The 18,583-nt window shown below is 50.0% G+C and overlaps 1 protein-coding gene, 1 long non-coding RNA gene and 1 pseudogene across 12 annotated transcripts in view; 1 reads left to right on the forward strand and 2 right to left on the reverse strand.

Moving 5' to 3' along the window:
- The first annotated feature begins 220 nt into the window (after positions 1–220).
- LOC144577467 (uncharacterized) lies at positions 221–16,895 on the forward strand. The gene is made up of 3 exons (XR_013521517.1): positions 221–532; positions 11,569–12,152; positions 15,143–16,895. It is a non-coding gene; the product is annotated as an uncharacterized LOC144577467 (long non-coding RNA).
- Positions 2,717–7,894, reverse strand: LOC118145169 (uncharacterized; annotated as a pseudogene).
- SYNE3 (spectrin repeat containing nuclear envelope family member 3) overlaps positions 9,047–18,583 on the reverse strand; it is a 118,310-nt gene continuing 108,773 nt past the window's right edge. For all 11 annotated transcript variants that reach the window (XM_078335707.1, XM_078335705.1, XM_078335704.1 and 8 more), the window contains one exon: positions 9,047–12,130. In XM_078335707.1, the coding sequence (XP_078191833.1) occupies positions 11,930–12,130 (201 nt within the window). In that variant the 3' untranslated portion in view covers positions 9,047–11,929. The remainder of the gene's footprint in view (positions 12,131–18,583) is intronic.

Raw genomic sequence — 18,583 nt, forward strand, 5'->3', positions numbered from 1 at the left:
GGTTCCACATTCATTTAGCATTGTGGTTTGTGGCTTTTTACTTTTTGGTATCCCATCGCCTAATTCCAAAGGAGAAGGGCCTCAGTGATTTGCACGAGCTCAAAAACAGGAAGTGCACACAGCATGAGGCAGGCCGTGTCTCAGAACAGTTTAGAGCAATGTCCCTCGCTGTCCATTGGTGGAGAAGCCCTCCTGTTAGAACCTGGCAGCAGCAGCCCACAGTGAAGACCAAGCTGGAGCCGGGAGCAGGGACCAGGATGCATGCCAGCGTGCAATTGCAACATAGAATTCCAGCCCGGAAGCCCTGAGCAAGTCGGGGTCTCTCCTCTTACAGCATAATGAAGGGAAGCAGGACAAAGAAAGGTCATCGCAGGAGTAGTGGGAGCCAGGGCTGCAGAGGCAGCGACAGAGGAGGCTGGCCAGGCCAAGCGGCTGAGTGACATTCTCACCAAGGGGATTCCACCAGAAGATGATCAATCTCTCCAATTAAGCATGTCATGGTTGGGCTTGGAAGCCGTCGATGAAAACGGAGGTAAGATAATTATTTCCATGAGACTCCTGGTTGTGAAAAAAATCACACGGTCATAAAAATGAAGGAGTTGCCCAGCCAGGAATATGAGAGACCTCAGTAAACATTTAGAAACGTGTGTGTTTAATGTTACTCTCACAGTGGGTTGGCTTCCCACAAAAGGTGCTAAATTAAAACAAGGAAGGATGAATCTAGCTTTCTTACTGAAGCAGTGTTTTAACCCTGAAGTTCCTGACCCCAGGTTTGACGCTTCTGCTGTAGAAATAAACACGTATACCACGTTTAGTTAACGTAAATGACATGTGGTATAACTTTATATTACACAGATTAAGGCTTCTTCAGATCAGCTAAACAGGGCTACGCCATGATCAATTCCATATAGACCTGAAAGGCAGAGCATCCCAATGGACAGAGTTCTGTCTTTCTTCAAAAAAACAAGCTGCTTTATTTTTTGGACAACTGCTTAGAAGGGTTCTCGTTATTCAGGCCACAAGATTCACAAGCGTTTCTGTGAGGGTACTTGGCACTACTCTTTAGTAGTGCCAATGGATCCAGATATTCGGGGTGAAGTCACCCCCTCAGTTATAAATTCCTGTAGCCAGCAGTGGTCTTGCTGCAACCTGACAGGGGAAAGTGATTCTTCTGTTTGCAGGGTCTGCTATAGGAGTGCTGGCAACCTGGCTTTATCTGCCCTAAACAAGACCAGCCTGGAAAAACCAAGGACCGCCACTCCTTCCCAATAGAACACACTTTCTCATTCTTTGCCCTTTCTCTGCAGAACTGCTTCACCAAGTCAAAAACTCAGAGACTCATTTGAATGGCATCTAACTCTAGGGCATGTGCCACTGAACCAGATCCAAATCTGTTACTTTTAATGGCAAAAGCCATAATTATTGTTATTATTGAGATGGAGTCTAACTGTCACCCAGGTGGGACTGCAGGGGCGCAATCTTGGCTTACGGCCATCTCCATCTTCTGGGTTCAATCGATTCTCCTGCCTCAGCTTCCCAAGCAGCTGGGACTACAGGTATGCATCATCATACTCAGCAAATTTTTTTTTTTGCATTTTTAGTAGAAGTGAGGATTCACCATGTTGGCCAGGCTAGTCTCAAACTCTTGACCTCAAATGATTTGCCCACTTCAGCCTCCCAAAGTGCTGGGATTAAAGGCATGAGCCACCACTTCCAGCCTGGAATTACTTTTGCACTAACAGTTCCAAGTCTTTCTCAGGCACGGCTCTGGACTCCACTTGGAGTCATATGGAGATGAAAACTTTATCTCTTCCTTTACCTGTCGTGTAAGAAGTGAGGCGCTACAGATACAACGCTGCTCACTCAAGTCCTTCCCCCCTCCCAAACGGTGAGAAGGATTTACACAGAGATGGAAAGAACTCAGGAAATGTATTACACGTTATTAAAATAATGGCAGGTTTTAAAAAAATTCTCACTTGGGAGAATAAACTACACAACATGGAAAACTTTTATTTTAAATCCTTCTAATGCCAGTGTTCTGAACTGAAGTGTATACTTTTGTCCCTTCGTAAGCATACGATTCTGACATCAGTTTTCCTCTTTTTGGCAAATCAGGGCCGTCGTTTGTTAGCTTGTGGTGGCCCCTGGGTTTCCTTGCCGGTTTCTTAGACCTACCCTCAAAAGTGAGGCCGGTGTTTCCAGCTTCTTCTGCATCTGGCAGAGTCCTCCTGTTCACAGCTTCCAGTGCCCTGCGAGTTAAGAAAGCAGCTCACTAAACCCAAAAATTCTTTGTTAAACTGTCTTGGTGGGGCTTTGATTCCTAGGGTTAGGAGTGAAATGGCTGGAAAGGCCTCCTCCTACCTCTATCTAGGGTAGTGCCTGGATCTATTTGGGGTGCTGTTTCTTTAGAAAATGCACCCAGAGTGCATTTTGGAATTTTCAGTATCCACTTGGCCTGCCCATGACCCCAACCCTGAGACTGTGCATGAGGAGGTCTGGAGAGATGCTGAGAATGTCTTTGAAGATGATCCCAGACGAGGCTGATGTTCACATGAGATCAAGTGTGGCTATCGCCTTGAGTTCAGCCTCTGCATGAATGAGCTTCAACTGAAAGTCAATTTCAAAATGTCAGTCTGAGCCACACGTCATCTTTCTTCTCAGAACCTCTTGGACAAACTCCTTTACTTCAGAAGAAGAATTTCCAAACCACACAATATTTCATAGACCAAAATAGAGATTTTTATTTCCAAACATAAAGCAGATACATTTTTGAATACATAAAACAACAGCAAAAACGTCAAACCATCTTTTAGAACGCTGCTACTTCCAACTCGCACAAAAGGAGGGGGAGGAAAACGTCAATGCAACTCTGAAATACAGCACTAGGAAGAAACTCTGGGGTCCTGGTGTTCCTCCCTGGATGGCGGGGAAGGCTCCATCAGCTTTGGACTTGATATGAACTGAGATAACACGCACATGTTCCAAGACAGTCGTTTGGCTCCAATACTGCTTGCCTTCCCAGAAAGCTTAATTTATTGCAAATGCATGTTTTGCAACACAAATAATATGACAAGAGTAGATATGGTCCCTCTGCATACTGTTTACATAATAGAACATTTTAAACAATGGAATGAATTCGAGTTTGACATCAAAAATCATTTTTGCAGCATCTACACACATGTATACACACACAAGTGTGCACACGTGCGCACACCCACACACACACCCCGCATGCTACTGCCTGGTCCACACTGCATGAAACACACCATGCCAGCTACATGAACAGGTCAGTATCAGGTTAGTATATCCAGGTCTCCAGGTGCAAAGGATGAAGTGAGTTTGCTCCCATAGACTTAGCTTAGGGTAGAGTGAATTTGAGAACTGGTGTATGAGAACGTCATTTATGCAGAGGTTGGACTCCAGGCGATAGCAACACTCCATCTCATGCGACATCAGCCTCATCTGGGAGCATTCTCAGCTCCTCAGACTTCCTTGTTCACAACCTCACGGGTGGAGGTCATGGGCAGGCCAAACCCACTGCACCTCCGCCTGCTGCCTCCAGGGTGGGTTCAGGAGACATGGCCCCCACCATGGGAGGGATGACAAACGAAACTAACAAGTCTATCTGGGTGGGAGGCTTTGGAATGAGAGCTCTGGTCTTTTGGACTTGAAATGGAGGGAAAACAATCATTCCTCCAAAGCTGGTATTGGAAACTTGCCATTTTTCCTCACACACACACACACACACAGAAAGAGAGAGAGAGAAATGAGAAAGTGTGGGACCCATAGAATTAAGCCCTCTTTCAAAGCAGGTTATCTGCTATCCTGAGAAAAAGGGCATTGTTTCTAAACCAGCCCAAGGAGGTTCCCAGATGACAGAGATCTAAGGGGTCAACCGACCCACCCTTCTTTGTGGAGAATGCCAGGGAGAGGACACCAGTTGCTCCCAGGAGAGGCATAAAACTCTGGACTCTGGGGAAAATGTCCTGAGCCCGATGCTGCTGTCTCCCTGGGTTGAGAGAGACCACAGGCTGGGGTCTGTCGTGCTGAAGCCCAGCACTGGAAGCCAGGGCTGCCCAGGTGTGCTTCTGCATGGAGATGTGTGTGTCGTACTCACACATGCTACGCTCACATACACATGCCTCCCCCCACCCACCCACCCCTTCACACACACACACACAACTTCCTCTGTCCACTTCCTCCTCCCCAACAAAACTTCTGGAACATGCACAAGCGACTGCCTGCTTGTTTCTCCCATGAGAGGAACTGGAGCTGCTCAGCAGGCAGTGACCGCGCAAAGCCAACTCTGTCCTCTGTCTGCCCCTGCAAGCGCTGGCCTGTCTGTGCTTTTCCAGGGCGAAGGTAGACAGGCAGTGGGGACCTGCTCCCATCTCCTGGGGCCTCATCCTGGTGTTGCCAGCTCCCATCAATGGTGGGAGTCAAAGGACTTCCCAGCGGGAGTGGGCACAGGAGGAAACCCTGCTGCCCCTGCCTTGGAATGTCGCCTCCAGCCAGCTCACCAGTTGCCAGAGTGGCTGCAGCCGGCAGCTTGCAGAGAAGAGGGGAGGGGAGCGGGGAGGGGAGATGAGGGGGAGGGGGAGGGGGGGAGGAATGTGGTATAGGAGGGAAGGAGGGAGGATAGGAGGGGAGGGGAGGGAAGTGGGGAGGGGAGAGGGGATGGGGGATAGGAGGGGAGGAGAGGAGAGGAGGGGGAGATGAGGGGGAGGGGGAGGGGAGGGAGAAGAGAAGGGGAGGAGAGTTGAGGGGAGAGGAGAGGAGAGGAGGCTACTGAGGCCCAGGGAACATTCCTTAGAGTGGAGCATCAGGCCTGGAGCCAGTCATGCCTGGGTTCAAGTCCCAAATTTACCACTCACCACCTAGCTGGCTGCTCTGAGGCAGGCTGTGGACCCTCTCCACACTCTGGTTTCTGCACCAGGTTTCTGACCATGACTCCACAGCACAGCCTTTTTGAAAGTGTCTTGACCACATTGCAGGCCCTTGGTGTATGTTTCCTTCCCCCGCTTTCTCATCAGAAAGGGAAGAGGGGCTGCAGGGCTCTGGCCCTCATCCCCACAGAGGTGCTGGGGACGGGCTGGCCTGGTGTCCCTGGTTGCTGAGCTCAGAAGCAAGTGTTTCAGAAAGGAAGCACAGGATCCTTGGGGGAAACAGAGGTCCCTCCTTGTGATGGCTGTCTCCCGGCTGGACAAGGTGGTTGGGTTGGGGATGGTGTTACCATGACAACGGAGAGCAGGTGCTGGGAGATACTGAGTCCTGCTGTCTGTGCTTCAAGGCCCTGAACATCCTGCTGTACAATTTGCTTTTAGACCAAGAGCCTGTGTTTTAATGTTCTTTTAGAAACAAATTCCTCCGTGTTCTTACTTTGAAAAACAGAAGGCATTTCTCTCATACACAGAAACTAAGGGAGAAACGACAGCTGGTTTTAAGTCCTTTGACTCTGGGCCTCTGCTGAAGGAGCCTGCAGGCACTGGCAATTGGGTGATGAGGGCCACCTGTGGGGTGCTCCCACCCACTTTCCCTTTCAAAGCCTCAATTGTCTGCTAGAAAACAAAGGGCTGGCCTGGAAAGCCTCAGAGATCCTCATTTTCCAAGATTTGCACCCAGGAGCTCCACATGCTCAAGAAATCAAAGCAAATAGGCATTGCCTGGGCTGAATCCAAACAAGGAGAGGGTTCAAAAGCTTAGCCCTGGTGCTTACGGCCAGGACGAAGATGGGAGGGGCTGCTCCTGCACACAAACTCTGGCCAGCAGGGCACTTGATCTATTTGTTGGTCCCCAAGTCTTGAAGAAAGAATGTCTGCAATACCTTTGGGTAGACTGAAGGACTCGGGGACCCCTGAGAGGCAGGTGGCAGGCAGTGGTGGCAGGTCAGTTTCACACTGCAAGGATGATGCCTTCAAGTTCCACACAAGGAGCATATGGCCAAGGAGGATTAGGATGAACTCTGGGTTTTCCCTCCAACTGTAGCAGAGACAGCTAAGTGCCACTCCAATCTACCTTGCCCTTCATTCTTACTAGAAGAGCCCCCATCTTATTGGGGTGCACATTCCCAGACTCCTTGCAGATGTGGGGAAGGCCTGTGACACAGTCCTGGCCAACAAGATGAGAACAGAAGTGGCTGGTGGAGCTTCTGGGAAAGCTCCTAACAAGGAGGGCTGATTCATCTAACTCACTCCTCTTCCTCCTCCTGGAACCCAGATGAAAAATTGGAGGTACAGCAAACATTCTGGGCCATGAGGTAACTGTGATATAAAGAAAAGAGTTAAAAGCCTTGGCTCTGACACCTGTAAGCTGAGATGATGCCAGCAACTGTCTCTACTCCTGAGAAACATGACGTTTGCCCTGCCCCTGTGGCTCCCTTGTGAAGAATACATTTTGGTTTGCAATTAGTGGTAAGTGGGTAACAGCTGCCTACTTGATAGATACAGAACACCTGTTTATTAATAATGATCACCTGTTAAGAGAGAATAAATGAGTGGGTCAGAGTCTGCTTGAGGCTTTTAGCCTGGAATGCTGTCAGCCCCTGAGGTGCTCAGCTGGGTAGGCTGATGGCCCCCTGGATAGACCCACTTTGCTATTCTGTCTGGGTGTCTGCCTCTCAGTTCCTTCAGCACACCTTTTATTCTGTCCAATGAAGGCTCCAAAACCACAATAGAACCCATCAAATAAGACAGAGCCACCTCTACCCCTCCCTCATCTCCTAAGACCATTGAGCACCCCTGAAGTAGGAAGGACATAATCCCAGAATGAAGAGCCAGCATTCGGGTGAAAAATCGTATGGGAAGAAAAACGCCAGGCATCTCCTCATGTTGCTTCACCTTGGGTTTGGTCAGTGAAAGCTTTGCCACCAGTGCTTGTCCTCGGAGGCAAGTTGGGAACCATAAAGGTCCAACCTGCCATTCCTATCCTTTTCTCTCTCACTGTCCGTCCCTCCTTCCCCCTTTTTCTCTCCTCTCTCTCTCTCTTGATCTTGCTCTCTGTCTCTCCTCTCACCCTCAAATTGTGGTGAAATACACATAACATAAAATTCAGCATCTTAACCACTTTTAAGCACACAGTTCAGTGCATCCAGCCTGACATCACTTCTTGCCTTTGACTCCCTCTGGTCCACTTCCCCGTCTGCCCTCTTCAGCCAGATCAGCATAAAGTGCAGGTCCCTGCAGCTTCTGCAAAGCCTCCCAGCCTCCCGGTCAGGCCTGGCTCCAGTCTAATGGAAGAAATAAGATCCCCTCTTTACTCCTGAACTGGGGGCAACCCCAGCCACCCCATCCCCTGCAAGACAGGGCAGGCTGATGCCACCGGTCCGTTTGCCAGCAGTAACGCCCAGTTAGCACAAATTGTCCACCTTAAGGCCTTTTTCTGCCCTCTGTCTGTCATTCTCTTGGGCCCCCAGGCTGCAGAGGGTCCCCAGTTCCTTCCCCTGAAGCTGCCTGGAGATAAGCATCTTTGAACCCCTGGTCCCTTCAGGGAACTCCAGCCAGTGCCCAAGGCAAATGGGGCTTGAGAGATGAAATTGGGTCAGGTCATCCACGACCCATTTCCTGTGGAAGGGAGTTGGTGTCAGGAAACACATTTGCCTTTGGGTTTTTAATGCAATTCAGCAAGCCATAGCCGAACTGCTGATCCCATGCTGGGCACTGGGGGTGTAGAGTTCTGTCACTCATGACCGAGGACCTCAACGTGAGACATTAGAGGGGCTCACCTTCCAGGTGGGTAATGTGAAGATGATGGTACATGGCCCAAGGGAATGAGCGGTGGTGACTCTTCTCAGAGCTGAGGGCCAGGCCCTCAAGGTGACGTATGGATGCTCCGCTCTGGCCATGTCCCAGCCGAGCTGATGGGCAGAGAGTTCTGCCTGCTTGCCCATGAACTTCATTCCAGAGGCTACAGAGACTGTGACCTGGTAGAACCAGCCTGAAGCCCTCCTCCAGCCTGGGCTTTGGGGTACTCATTGCCTCATGTCCTAGGTTTGGACCCACTTCAGCATGAGCAAGGTCTTTATATCTTTTTTTTTTTTTTTTTTTAAGACGGAGTTTCGCTCTTGTTACCCAGGCTGGAGTGCAATGGCGTGATCTCGGCTCACCGCAACCTCTGCCTCCTGGGTTCAGGCAATTCTCCTGCCTCAGCCTCCTGAGTAGCTGGGATTACAGGCACGTGCCACCATGCCCAGCTAATTTTTTGTATTTTTAGTAGAGATGGGGTTTCACCATGTTGACCAGGATGGTCTCGATCGCTCGACCTCGTGATCCACCCGTCTCGGCCTCCCAAAGTGCTGGGATTACAGGCTTGAGCCACCGTGCCCAGCCAGGTCTTTATATCTTTAAGCCTCCGTGTTCCATCTCAACCATGGGGGTAAAACAATATCAAACCCTGGGGGCAGGTGTCAGTGTGGGAATTACATAAAGCAAGGCTGTAAAGTGATGCCCAAGGGGGTCATGCACCCACGAGCACCAGACAGAGTGTGTTCTGTGTCTCCCTTGTCAGCATTCCTTCTGTCCCACCACCACGGGGACCTCCCGGGGTCTCCTGGCTTCATCTGCTGTCGGTACCTGCCCGTCCCATCCTGTTCCAGCTTTTCTTTTTAACCCCCCTCTGGGTCCTGTGTGTGGCTTTCCACATGCAGAGAACAGACTAAGAAGAAAGGGGCAGAAGGGAGAGATAGGCAGAGATAACTGATTCATCAGCCAGCCCACTGGAGGTTCTCTCCCTCCTCCCCTCCCTTCTCTCCCTTTCTCTCTCTCTCTCTCTCACACACACACCCCTGCATTGGACCACAAGAGTACCAATTTTTATAAACTCTAAGACAGCTCTCATTTTGGAGACAGATGAGCAAGCACACACACGCATACATGCACACACACACACACACACACACAAGTACCACGGGACACCTTTCTCAGGCAGCTCCTTAAAGCTCTGCGTGGCTATTGTTAAAGAGACCAGAAACTAACGCCGTAAGAATAATTGCCTGGGCTTCCTTTAAGCAAAGGAGAGTGTACTTGTACTTGAAAGCACCAGTGACCGGCTGTTATGTCATATTACAAGTATATTTATATGAAAGTACTGAAAATATCAATTCTCTTTTTAAAAAAAACAATTATGCAAACAAGCAGACTTGATGGCATCATTATCAAAAATTTAAAAACATAGGTAGATATTCCCACCCCCGCCCGCAGGTTCCAGCTTCTTCTCCCCCAACGTGTGGTGTATGTGACAAGCTGCACACATGCCCAGTGGCTGTTTTCTTTCTGAAGTTGCCGACACAGGGGGCTCACACCACAATGAGCAGGGCACTGCCTGAGGGCCATGGTGGCCAGTGCCCCTGCTGCCTTCTGGCCCTGCTGCCTCTCACTGTGTGGCCATGATAAGTGTGTCTTCCCCTCTCTTAGACTCAGCTTTCTCACCTGTGAACTAGGAGAGTGGGAAGCTGCCAAGCCCCCACTCCATGGCTCTGACTTCTGGTTCCGGACATCTGGGCTTGGCTGCCTGGGCCTGAGGCCCTGGCTCACTCAATCCCTGGTTTTCTGGTAAGGGGGTCGCCAGCAGAGAACGGCCCTATGGCTTGGTTACCAAATACCTAGAGAAAAGTGTGCTTTCTCTTCTTCCCAGTTTGCCAGAGATATTTGGAAACCAAGCCACAGGGTTGTAGGATCTACTTTTTGACCTTTCTACCCCCTGTAGTTGCCAATTCTGCATGTACTAGCCCTCTAGAAACAGGTTAAACTGAAGCAATCTGATGGAAGGAACTTGATGGAAGGATGGAGAGTCCATGGGGCTTGTTTTCCAAAGAATTGTTTAGAGGGCAAAATTATAAGCCTACAGCTTATCATAAAGCTGTTCAAAAAAAAAAAAAAATTGGCTGGGCATGGTGGCTCATACCTGTAATCCCAGCACTTTGGGAGACCAAGGCGGGTGGAATACTTGAGGTCAGGAGTTCGAGACCAACCTGGCCAACATGGCAAAACCCCATCTCTATTTAAAACACAGAAGTTAGCTGGGTGTGGTGGCAGGTGCCTGTAATCCCAGCTACTCAGGAGGCTGAGGCAGGAGAATCACTTGAATCTGGGAGGCAGAGGTGGCAGTGAGCCGAGATCGCACCACTGCACTCCAGCCTGGGAAAAAGTGAAACTCCGTCTCAAAATAATAAATAATAATAACAATAGTGATAACTCAGATCCAGGCCTGTGGATGGAAATGTAATGTCATATTCTGCTTAAGGTTGTAACAAATACAGATGAGTTAAAAAAAAAAAAGCATGCTTTCTGAGTCAGCCCCAAGGGCTCTCCTTGGCAGCACGGGTTTCCTGCCCCGTGAATGTCCTCGTTGCCCAGTGCCAGGGTCCACGAGGGCAGAGCTCACGGAGGAATACAAGGGGTCAGTGTGTGCAAGAGAGCAGTGGTGTTGGGCATCAGGCCCTCTTAGGGCCTCAGTTACCCCTCCACTTAAAGGGCCTTTCTGGGTCTATAATACCTTATGATTCCATAGCCAGATATAAGGCCCAAGGAAATGCCCTCTGAAGCTCCTATTTGCAGTTGAATAGACAAAATCCATGTGTAAATATTTTCCCTTTTTTAAAGGGAAAATGTAGTGTTGATTTAGGAAGAACATGGTCCAGTTATAAAGCAGTTAGGAACTATCCAGAGTTCCCTGGCAAGGAAGGGGTGAGTTTCTGGCCTTGGGAACACACACGGAGTCACCGCGGCCCCAGCCCAGGTGGTGCATGGAGCCTGGCTCACCTACACCTGGCTGGAGAGGGCCTGGCTTTGGGTGGCCTGGGCTCCAGTCCCATGTGGGGATGTGCGTGAGACTTTCTTGGCCCTGTGGACCTGCTGTCTCCAGAGTCCCTTCTGGGAAGGGGAAGTGGAGCCCATCAGGCAGGCCAAACTCCAAAGCAGATTCTCTCACCTCTGTCCTGGCCCCTGGATCCCCGGCCCCTGGCGTAGAAGATGCTTCCCTTCTGTCCTGCAGCTTGAGCTTTCGACGATGAAAACTCAGTCCAAGAGTGACAGAGGAAACGTGTCTTTCCTGGGCACTGCCAGAGGGAGCTGCTTATGGAGTGCATCTCACCATTCTGCATGAAGTCTTAAAATTAAACCTGTGTTCATCCCTTTCTCCCTGAATGAAACACACAGAGCAGGATCTCTCCATTCATGGGGGCTCGGTGATCAGAGGCTGCTGAGAGCCGGGGTTAGGGCTCCCGCATGCGATGCCTCCCCTCAGCTGTGCTTTCTTAGTTCGGGGGTCTGCTCTCTGCGGCTCTTCTTTTTCTCCTTGATATCACTCTGTCACTTGTCACTGCTATCACTGTACCTGCCTCTGGTCATTGTCATTTCTACTTCTGACACGTGGCAGCTACTCTTTGTGGTTGTTAAAACTAGACAAGCATACTCGCTCTCATTATGCATAAAACAAGTCACTGGGCTCCAAATGAGGGTCTGTGCTGCTCTTCTGCATGGCAGCTCAGAGGCTTTTCATTATATCTAAGTTCTGGCATTGGGTTTGGAGAAGAGTTTGCCATGAAAGTGACATGTTATTGTTCTTGCTTTCTAGAGTTGCCTGCAGACCAAGTCAACAATACCACAAAATCCCACGGGAGGGAGACATTGCTGGGAATTTTCTCAACTACAAATAGACCTCATATATGAAGTTATACTTACTGAGCATTTACATACAGATCATATAAAAATTCTATACATTATTCCCTAGCCACATGTAGTACACATTTAGTATAAATAGACTAAGACGACACTGTATAAAAAGTAAGTCTGTTCTGGGAACGCTGACGCAGCATTTATACGAATATAGCTCTGCAGTCTTTGGCCTGCCCCTGTTTCCAGTTTCCCAGGTGGGCATCCTCAGCCCTGGGACAGATGGAGGTTGGAGAAGAAAGTCACCTGTGCGCCCCAGTGGGTTAGGTGGGTGGTGGGCCATTGTAGCGCAGCATGAGCGTGAAGGAGCGGGCGAAGTTGTTGGCCAGGGTGCAGCTGCGGTCCTCTTCCCTGACGGGGAGCAGGAACAGCAGGAGGAGGAACAGCAGCAGAAGCAGCTGCAGCGGGAGCGCCACACAGCACACCCTCCGGAAGAGGGAGCCCAGTCCTCGCCACCGCCGAGTCTGCAGAACCAACACAGCACAGGTGAGTGGGCCTGGGGGCTCTGGTGGTGGGGGTAGGTTCAGGGGGTGAGGAAGATGCCTGGAGCGGTGGCAGCAATGAACTGACCATATGACAGCACATGTCTCTGTGTTCTCATCTGTGAAATGGGAGATGGTGGTTATGGTGAGGGTGGTGGTGGTGGTGGTGACGGTGGTGGTGATGGTGAGGTGGAGATGGTGGAGCCGGTGAGGGTGGTGGTGATAGTGAGGTGGAGATGGTGGAGACGGTGAGGGTGGTGGTGATGGTGATGGTAGTGGTGATGGTGAGGTGGAGATGGTGGAGACGGTGAGGGTGGTGGTGATGGTGATGGTGGAGATGGTGGAGACGGTGAGGGTGGTGGTGATGGTGAGGTGGAGATGGTGGTGATGGTGAGGGTGGTGGTGATGGTGAGGTGGAGATGGTGGAGACGGTGAGGGTGGTGGTGATGGTGAGGTGGAGATGGTGGAGACGGTGAGGGTGGTGGTGATGGTGATGGTAGTGGTGATGGTGAGGTGGAGATGGTGGAGACGGTGAGGGTGGTGGTGATGGTGAGGTGGAGATGGTGGTGATGGTGAGGGTGGTGGTGATGGTGAGGTGGAGATGGTGGAGACGGTGAGGGTGGTGGTGATGGTGAGGTGGAGATGGTGGTGATGGTGAGGGTGGTGGTGATGGTGAGGTGGAGATGGTGGAGACGGTGAGGGTGGTGGTGATGGTGATGGTAGTGGTGATGGTGAGGTGGAGATGGTGGAGACGGTGAGGGTGGTGGTGATGGTGAGGTGGAGATGGTGGAGACGGTGAGGGTGGTGGTGGTGGTGAGGTGGAGATGGTGGTGATGGTGAGGGTGGTGGTGATGGTGAGGTGGAGATGGTGGAGACGGTGAGGGTGGTGGTGATGGTGATGGTGGAGATGGTGGAGACGGTGAGGGTGGTGGTGATGGTGAGGTGGAGATGGTGGTGATGGTGAGGGTGGTGGTGATGGTGAGGTGGAGATGGTGGAGACGGTGAGGGTGGTGGTGATGGTGAGGTGGAGATGGTGGAGACGGTGAGGGTGGTGGTGATGGTGATGGTAGTGGTGATGGTGAGGTGGAGATGGTGGAGACGGTGAGGGTGGTGGTGATGGTGAGGTGAAGATGGTGGTGATGGTGAGGGTGGTGGTGATGGTGAGGTGGAGATGGTGGAGACGGTGAGGGTGGTGGTGATGGTGAGGTGGAGATGGTGGAGACGGTGAGAATGGTGGTGATGGTAGTGGTGATGGTGAGGTGGAGATGGTGGTGATGGTGAGGGTGGTGGTGGTGGTGGTGATGGTGGTGGTGATGGTGAGGTGGAGATGGTGGTGATGGTGACAGTGGTGGTGATGGTGAGGTGGAGATGGTGGTGATGGTGAGGGTGGTGGTGATGGTGAGGTGGAGATGGTGGTGATGGTGAGGGTGGTGGTGATGGTGAGGTGGAGATGGTGGTGATGGTGAGGTGGAGATGGTGGTGATGGTGACGGTGGTGGTGATGGTGATGTGGAGATGGTGGTGATGGTGAGGGTGGTGGTGATGGTAGTGGTGATGGTGAGGTGGAGAGGGTGGTGGTGGTAATGGTGGTAGTGATGGTGAGGGTAATAACAGTGATGCAGAATCACTGCTAAATGAAGGTGTTCCTGGGAGGTTCTGACCTGGGCAGTTCTGTCTCTCTACCTCTCCTCTCTGAGTCAACTCATATATTTCCCGGCTCCAAGTATCTTTTCCAGATGATAACACTTAACCATGTGCCTCTAGCCTCAAATGTGTTCACTCACCAAAGTCCTTAGATGCTGATTTTGTAAAATAGTCTGCTTATGACAATGAATAAGTACTGACTGCATGTACCTCAGCAGTGACTTGAAGAGTGGAGGGTGGGGGGGTGACACATTGTTTAAACAGCTGAATGAGTGTGAGTTCACAGAGGAGGTGGCTCTTCCCATAGCTGCTGGGCTAGGTAGAGCCAAATCTCTGACCCCTGTGACCCACCCAGGGAGAGGGAAAAGGGACAAGACAGTGACCTGTTGGCCCACCTAGCCTGGGTCTCCACTGCAATTATCAACCTATAATTAACGATTTCCCAAACAGAGGGTCTGCCTGCAAGTGTCCTTTTTGTTAGACCTTCCATTCTCAGAGCTAACACTTTGCTTATTCAAGCCAGGGGTTGTGCCTTGGCCATGATCTCTGGGGAAAACATTTTTGAAGGTCCAAAAAGTGTTTGCATGTGCAAGTGTTGACAAGAGGTGGTCCTCTTCAAAAGACTCCTGCTGCCTGCCCAGTGCCTGCGTACTTAAGAGCTCACATCCTCACTTAGAAGGCTCTTAAAAATAAGACACCTTTCCGTATGCTTCTTAAATGCTTAGAAAACACAGACATGCAGACACACACACACACACACACACACACACACACACACACACCCTTCTAAGAAGCCAACAAGAAAACTGACAATCTCGGCTCTTCCAAAGAGAGAAGGGGCTTCCTCAGGAAGTTATAAGCTCCCCATCTGATACAGTTTGGCTATGACCCCACCCAAATCTCATCTTGAATTATGGTTCCCATAATCCCCATGCATTGTGGGAGGGACCCAGTGGGAGATGATTGAATCATGGGGGCGGTTTCCCCCATACTGTTCTCGTGGTAGTGAATATATCTCACAAGAACTGATGATTTCATGAGGGGTTTTCCCTTTCCCTTGGCTCCCATTCTTTCTTGTCTGCTGCCATGTAAGATATGCCTTTCTTCTTCTGACATAATTGTGAGGCCTCCCCAGGCATGTGGAACTGTGAGTTCCTTAAACCTCTTCTTCTTTATAAAGCATCCAGTCTGGGGAATGTCTTTATCAGCAGCATGAAAATGGACCACTACACCATCCCTGAGGGTACAGAAAGAGGAGTCAGTGAGTCCATGGGGGTGGGGAGGGAGGAGATGTGTAGAGGAGTTAAATACTCAACAGAGGCTCTGACAAGAGTCCTCCAACGTCTTACAGGATGAACCTGAGACTCCGGATTTCTGAGGATCGCAGCCCAGAGTTCATCACAGTCCATGAGACCTAATCTTCTACCACTGGTGACATGGGCTGAGGATGCCACCATGAAGAAACAGGCCTTGTATTTCTGGTGCCTCTACCCAGCGCCTACAGGTCACTTATCCACGACAAAATAAAGGGTAGCAACTTCACGGGGAGAAGCCTCCCTAAGGGTGGCTACTCAACTGATGACCAGAGTGAGCAGAGCCCCTGTGCGACATGACGCCATGTGTCTCCTGATAGGAGGCACAAGTGAACCACAGCACCACTCTGTGACATTCCTGCCAGGAACCCACCACAAATCCAATCACAAGGAGACAGCAGGGAAACCCAAACAGAGGGATATTCCACAAACTGACTGGTATTCAAAAAGGTCAAGATCAAGAAGAATTAAGGAAAATGGAGGCCCAGAAAACAGAGCCATGACAATGGATACAATGTGTGATCTTGGATTGGATCCTGGACTGAGGGAAAAATCTACTAGAAAGACTATATATTGTATGTCCAGACAATGTGATATAATTCACGGATCAAAAGAAATGAGTTATTGGCAGGGTGTCGTGGCTCACTTCTGTAATCCCAGCACTTTGGGAGGCCGAGGCAGGTGGGTTGCTTGAGGTCAGGAGTTTGAGACCAGTCTAGCCAACATGGTGAAACTCCATGTTCTAAAAATACAAAAAAAAAAAATTAGCCTGGTGTGGTGGTAGGCACCTGTAATCCCAGCTACTCAGGAGGCTGAGGCAGGAGAATCACTTGAACCCAGGAGGTGGAGATTGCAGTGAGCAGAGATTGCACCATTGCACTCCAACCTGGGTGACAGAACGAGGCTATGTCTCAAAAAAAAAAAAAAAAAAAAAGAGGCCGGGCATGGTAGCCCATGCCTGTAATCCAAACACTTTGGGAGACTGAGGCAGGTGGATTGCTTGAGGTCAGGAGATCAAGACCATCCTGGCTAACACAGTGAAAACTCATCTTTACTAAAAATACAAAAATTAGCCAGGTGTGGTGGCGTGTGCCTGTAATCTCAGCTACTCAGGAGGCTGAAGCAGGAGAATCGCTTGAACCCAGGAGGTGGAACTTGTAGTGAGCCAAGATGGCACCACTGCACTCCAGTCCAGGTGACAGAGTGAGACTCCACCTCAAAATAAAAAAGAAGTGAGCTATCAAGCCACAAAGACACTGAGGAATCTTAAATGCATGTTGACGGGTAAAGTAAGTCAGCCTGAAAGGCTGCATAGTATGTGAGTCCAGCCATAGGACCTCCTAGGAAAGGCAAACCATGGAGATCAGCAGAAGGTGTGTGGTTGCCAGAGCCTGGGGAGAGATGGGCAGGGATGAACAGGTGGAGCACAGGGGATTTTCAGGGCAGTGAAACTCTTCTGCATGGTACTTTAGTGGCGGATACTGATCGTTAGACATTTGTCCACACCCATAGATTGTATAACACCAAGAGTGAGCGCCCAGACAAGCTGTGACTGAGTTAATAATGATGTATCAATACTGGTTCATCAAAAAAGGACTGCACTAGGGAGGCCGAGGCGGGTGGATCATGAGGTGAAGAGATCGAGACCATCCTGGTCAACATGGTGAAACCCCGTCTCTACTAAAAATACAAAAAAATTAGCTGGGCATGATGGCACGTGCCTGTAATCCCAGCTACTCAGAGGCTGAGGCAGGAGAATTGCCTGAACCGAGGAGGCGGAGGTTGCGGTGAGCCGAGATTGCGCCATTGCACTCCAGCCTGGGTAACAAGAGCGAAACTCCGTCTCAAAAAAAAAAAAAAAAAAAAAAAGGACCGCACTAATACAAGATGTTAATTAATGGGGAAGATGGAGGGGGATGGGATGAGAGGAGGTCTAAGGGAATACTTTGTACATTCTGCTTCATTTTTTCTATAAAGCTGCTCAAAAAAGTCTATAAATTCAAGAGAGACCATTGAGCCAGCTTAAAATTTTAAAATATGAACTGTGGATTAAATAATAATATTTCGTCAACACCGAGTGTTATCAACACTAATTTAGATGACTGGTGAATGATAAAACAGAGAGGTATCAGGATAGAGGCAGCTGGAAGAGGAGGCCGTGGTCATCAGTCCCAGTGCCCTAGGACCAAGTGTGATGAGGACAGCAGTTCACTGGTCTTAGTGAAGAGGAGGCTCCTGGGTACCTCACTGGGGTGAATTTCAAAGAAGTAGGGGTGTGGAAGGTGAGTGACAAGTGTAGAGAATGCTTCTCTGGATCTCGGTAGTCAAAGACTAGTTTCTTTTTTTTTTTTTTGAGACAGTTTCGCTGTTGTTACCCAGACTGGAGTGCAATGGCACGATCTCGGCTCACTGCAACCTCCACCTTCTGGGTTCAAGCAATTTTCCTGCCTCAGCCTCCCGAGTAGCTGGGATTACAGGCGCATGCCACCATGCCCAGCTAATTTTTTTGTATTTTTAGTAGAGACAGGGTTTCACCTTGTTGACCATGATGGTCTCGATCTCTTGACCTCGTGATCCACCCGCCTTGGCCTCCCAAGGTGCTGGGATTATAGGCGTGAGCCACGGTACCTGGCCAAAGACTAGTTTCAAATACTTCATGACCAAAGTTTTAGCACCAACTTGTTCACAAATCGTCAAAGACTGGCTGCTTCTGGGCTCTGTAGATAGATGGAGTGGCAAGGACCTGGGATGACACAGAGCATGGTTTGAAGCCTGTCCCTGGCTCCCCCTTTTAGAGGTCAGAGACTGCATGGCCCTAGCAAAGCCCAGGCTTTTGGTTGTGACCAGGGAAGAAGCAGATCTGACCTGCCCCTAGAGTTCCACACTAAGTCACAGGGTAACAACTCAAGCTATGTTGCCTCTCCCGACTCCCATCTGGCCCCATAGCATGTGTGATAGAGGAGCCAAGGGACCCAGAAACCATCTCCTCCCACTAAAAAATGAGAAGGCAGTTGTGTTAAAGACCCAAGCACACAAGGGCCCAGCACTGTGCCTGGCACACAAGAGGGATTTTTGCAACAACAAAATCATAATTTTGAGAGACAGTTATGATCTAACATGGATACTCACGGAGATTTGCTATGACAGCAACTGATCCAATCTCAGATGCTGATTATAAAGTGCATCATTATTTTACAAATGGCTAAGAGAGAAAAGAACAGCAACGGAGGTGGCGCATCTGATTGGAAAGCCCATATCAACATGGGGCACCGAGGGAGCTGTGCCGTCAACGTAAGGAGAAATGAGAAATAAACCCAGCTCACAGAAAGAGGAGGCGAGGAAACTCCAGGTCCTCTCGGCACTCCGGGAAGGGTGAGAAAGCAAAACTGTGCCCCAGGAGTGTGAACCACAGGCTGGGGCTCCCCAAGGTTGGCAGTCTCAGTTTACACAATCAGCGTGGTCCAAAGGAAAACCAAACA

This window comes from Callithrix jacchus, chromosome 8 (genome assembly GCF_049354715.1).
Source record: "Callithrix jacchus isolate 240 chromosome 8, calJac240_pri, whole genome shotgun sequence".
NCBI lineage: Eukaryota > Metazoa > Chordata > Mammalia > Primates > Cebidae > Callithrix > Callithrix jacchus.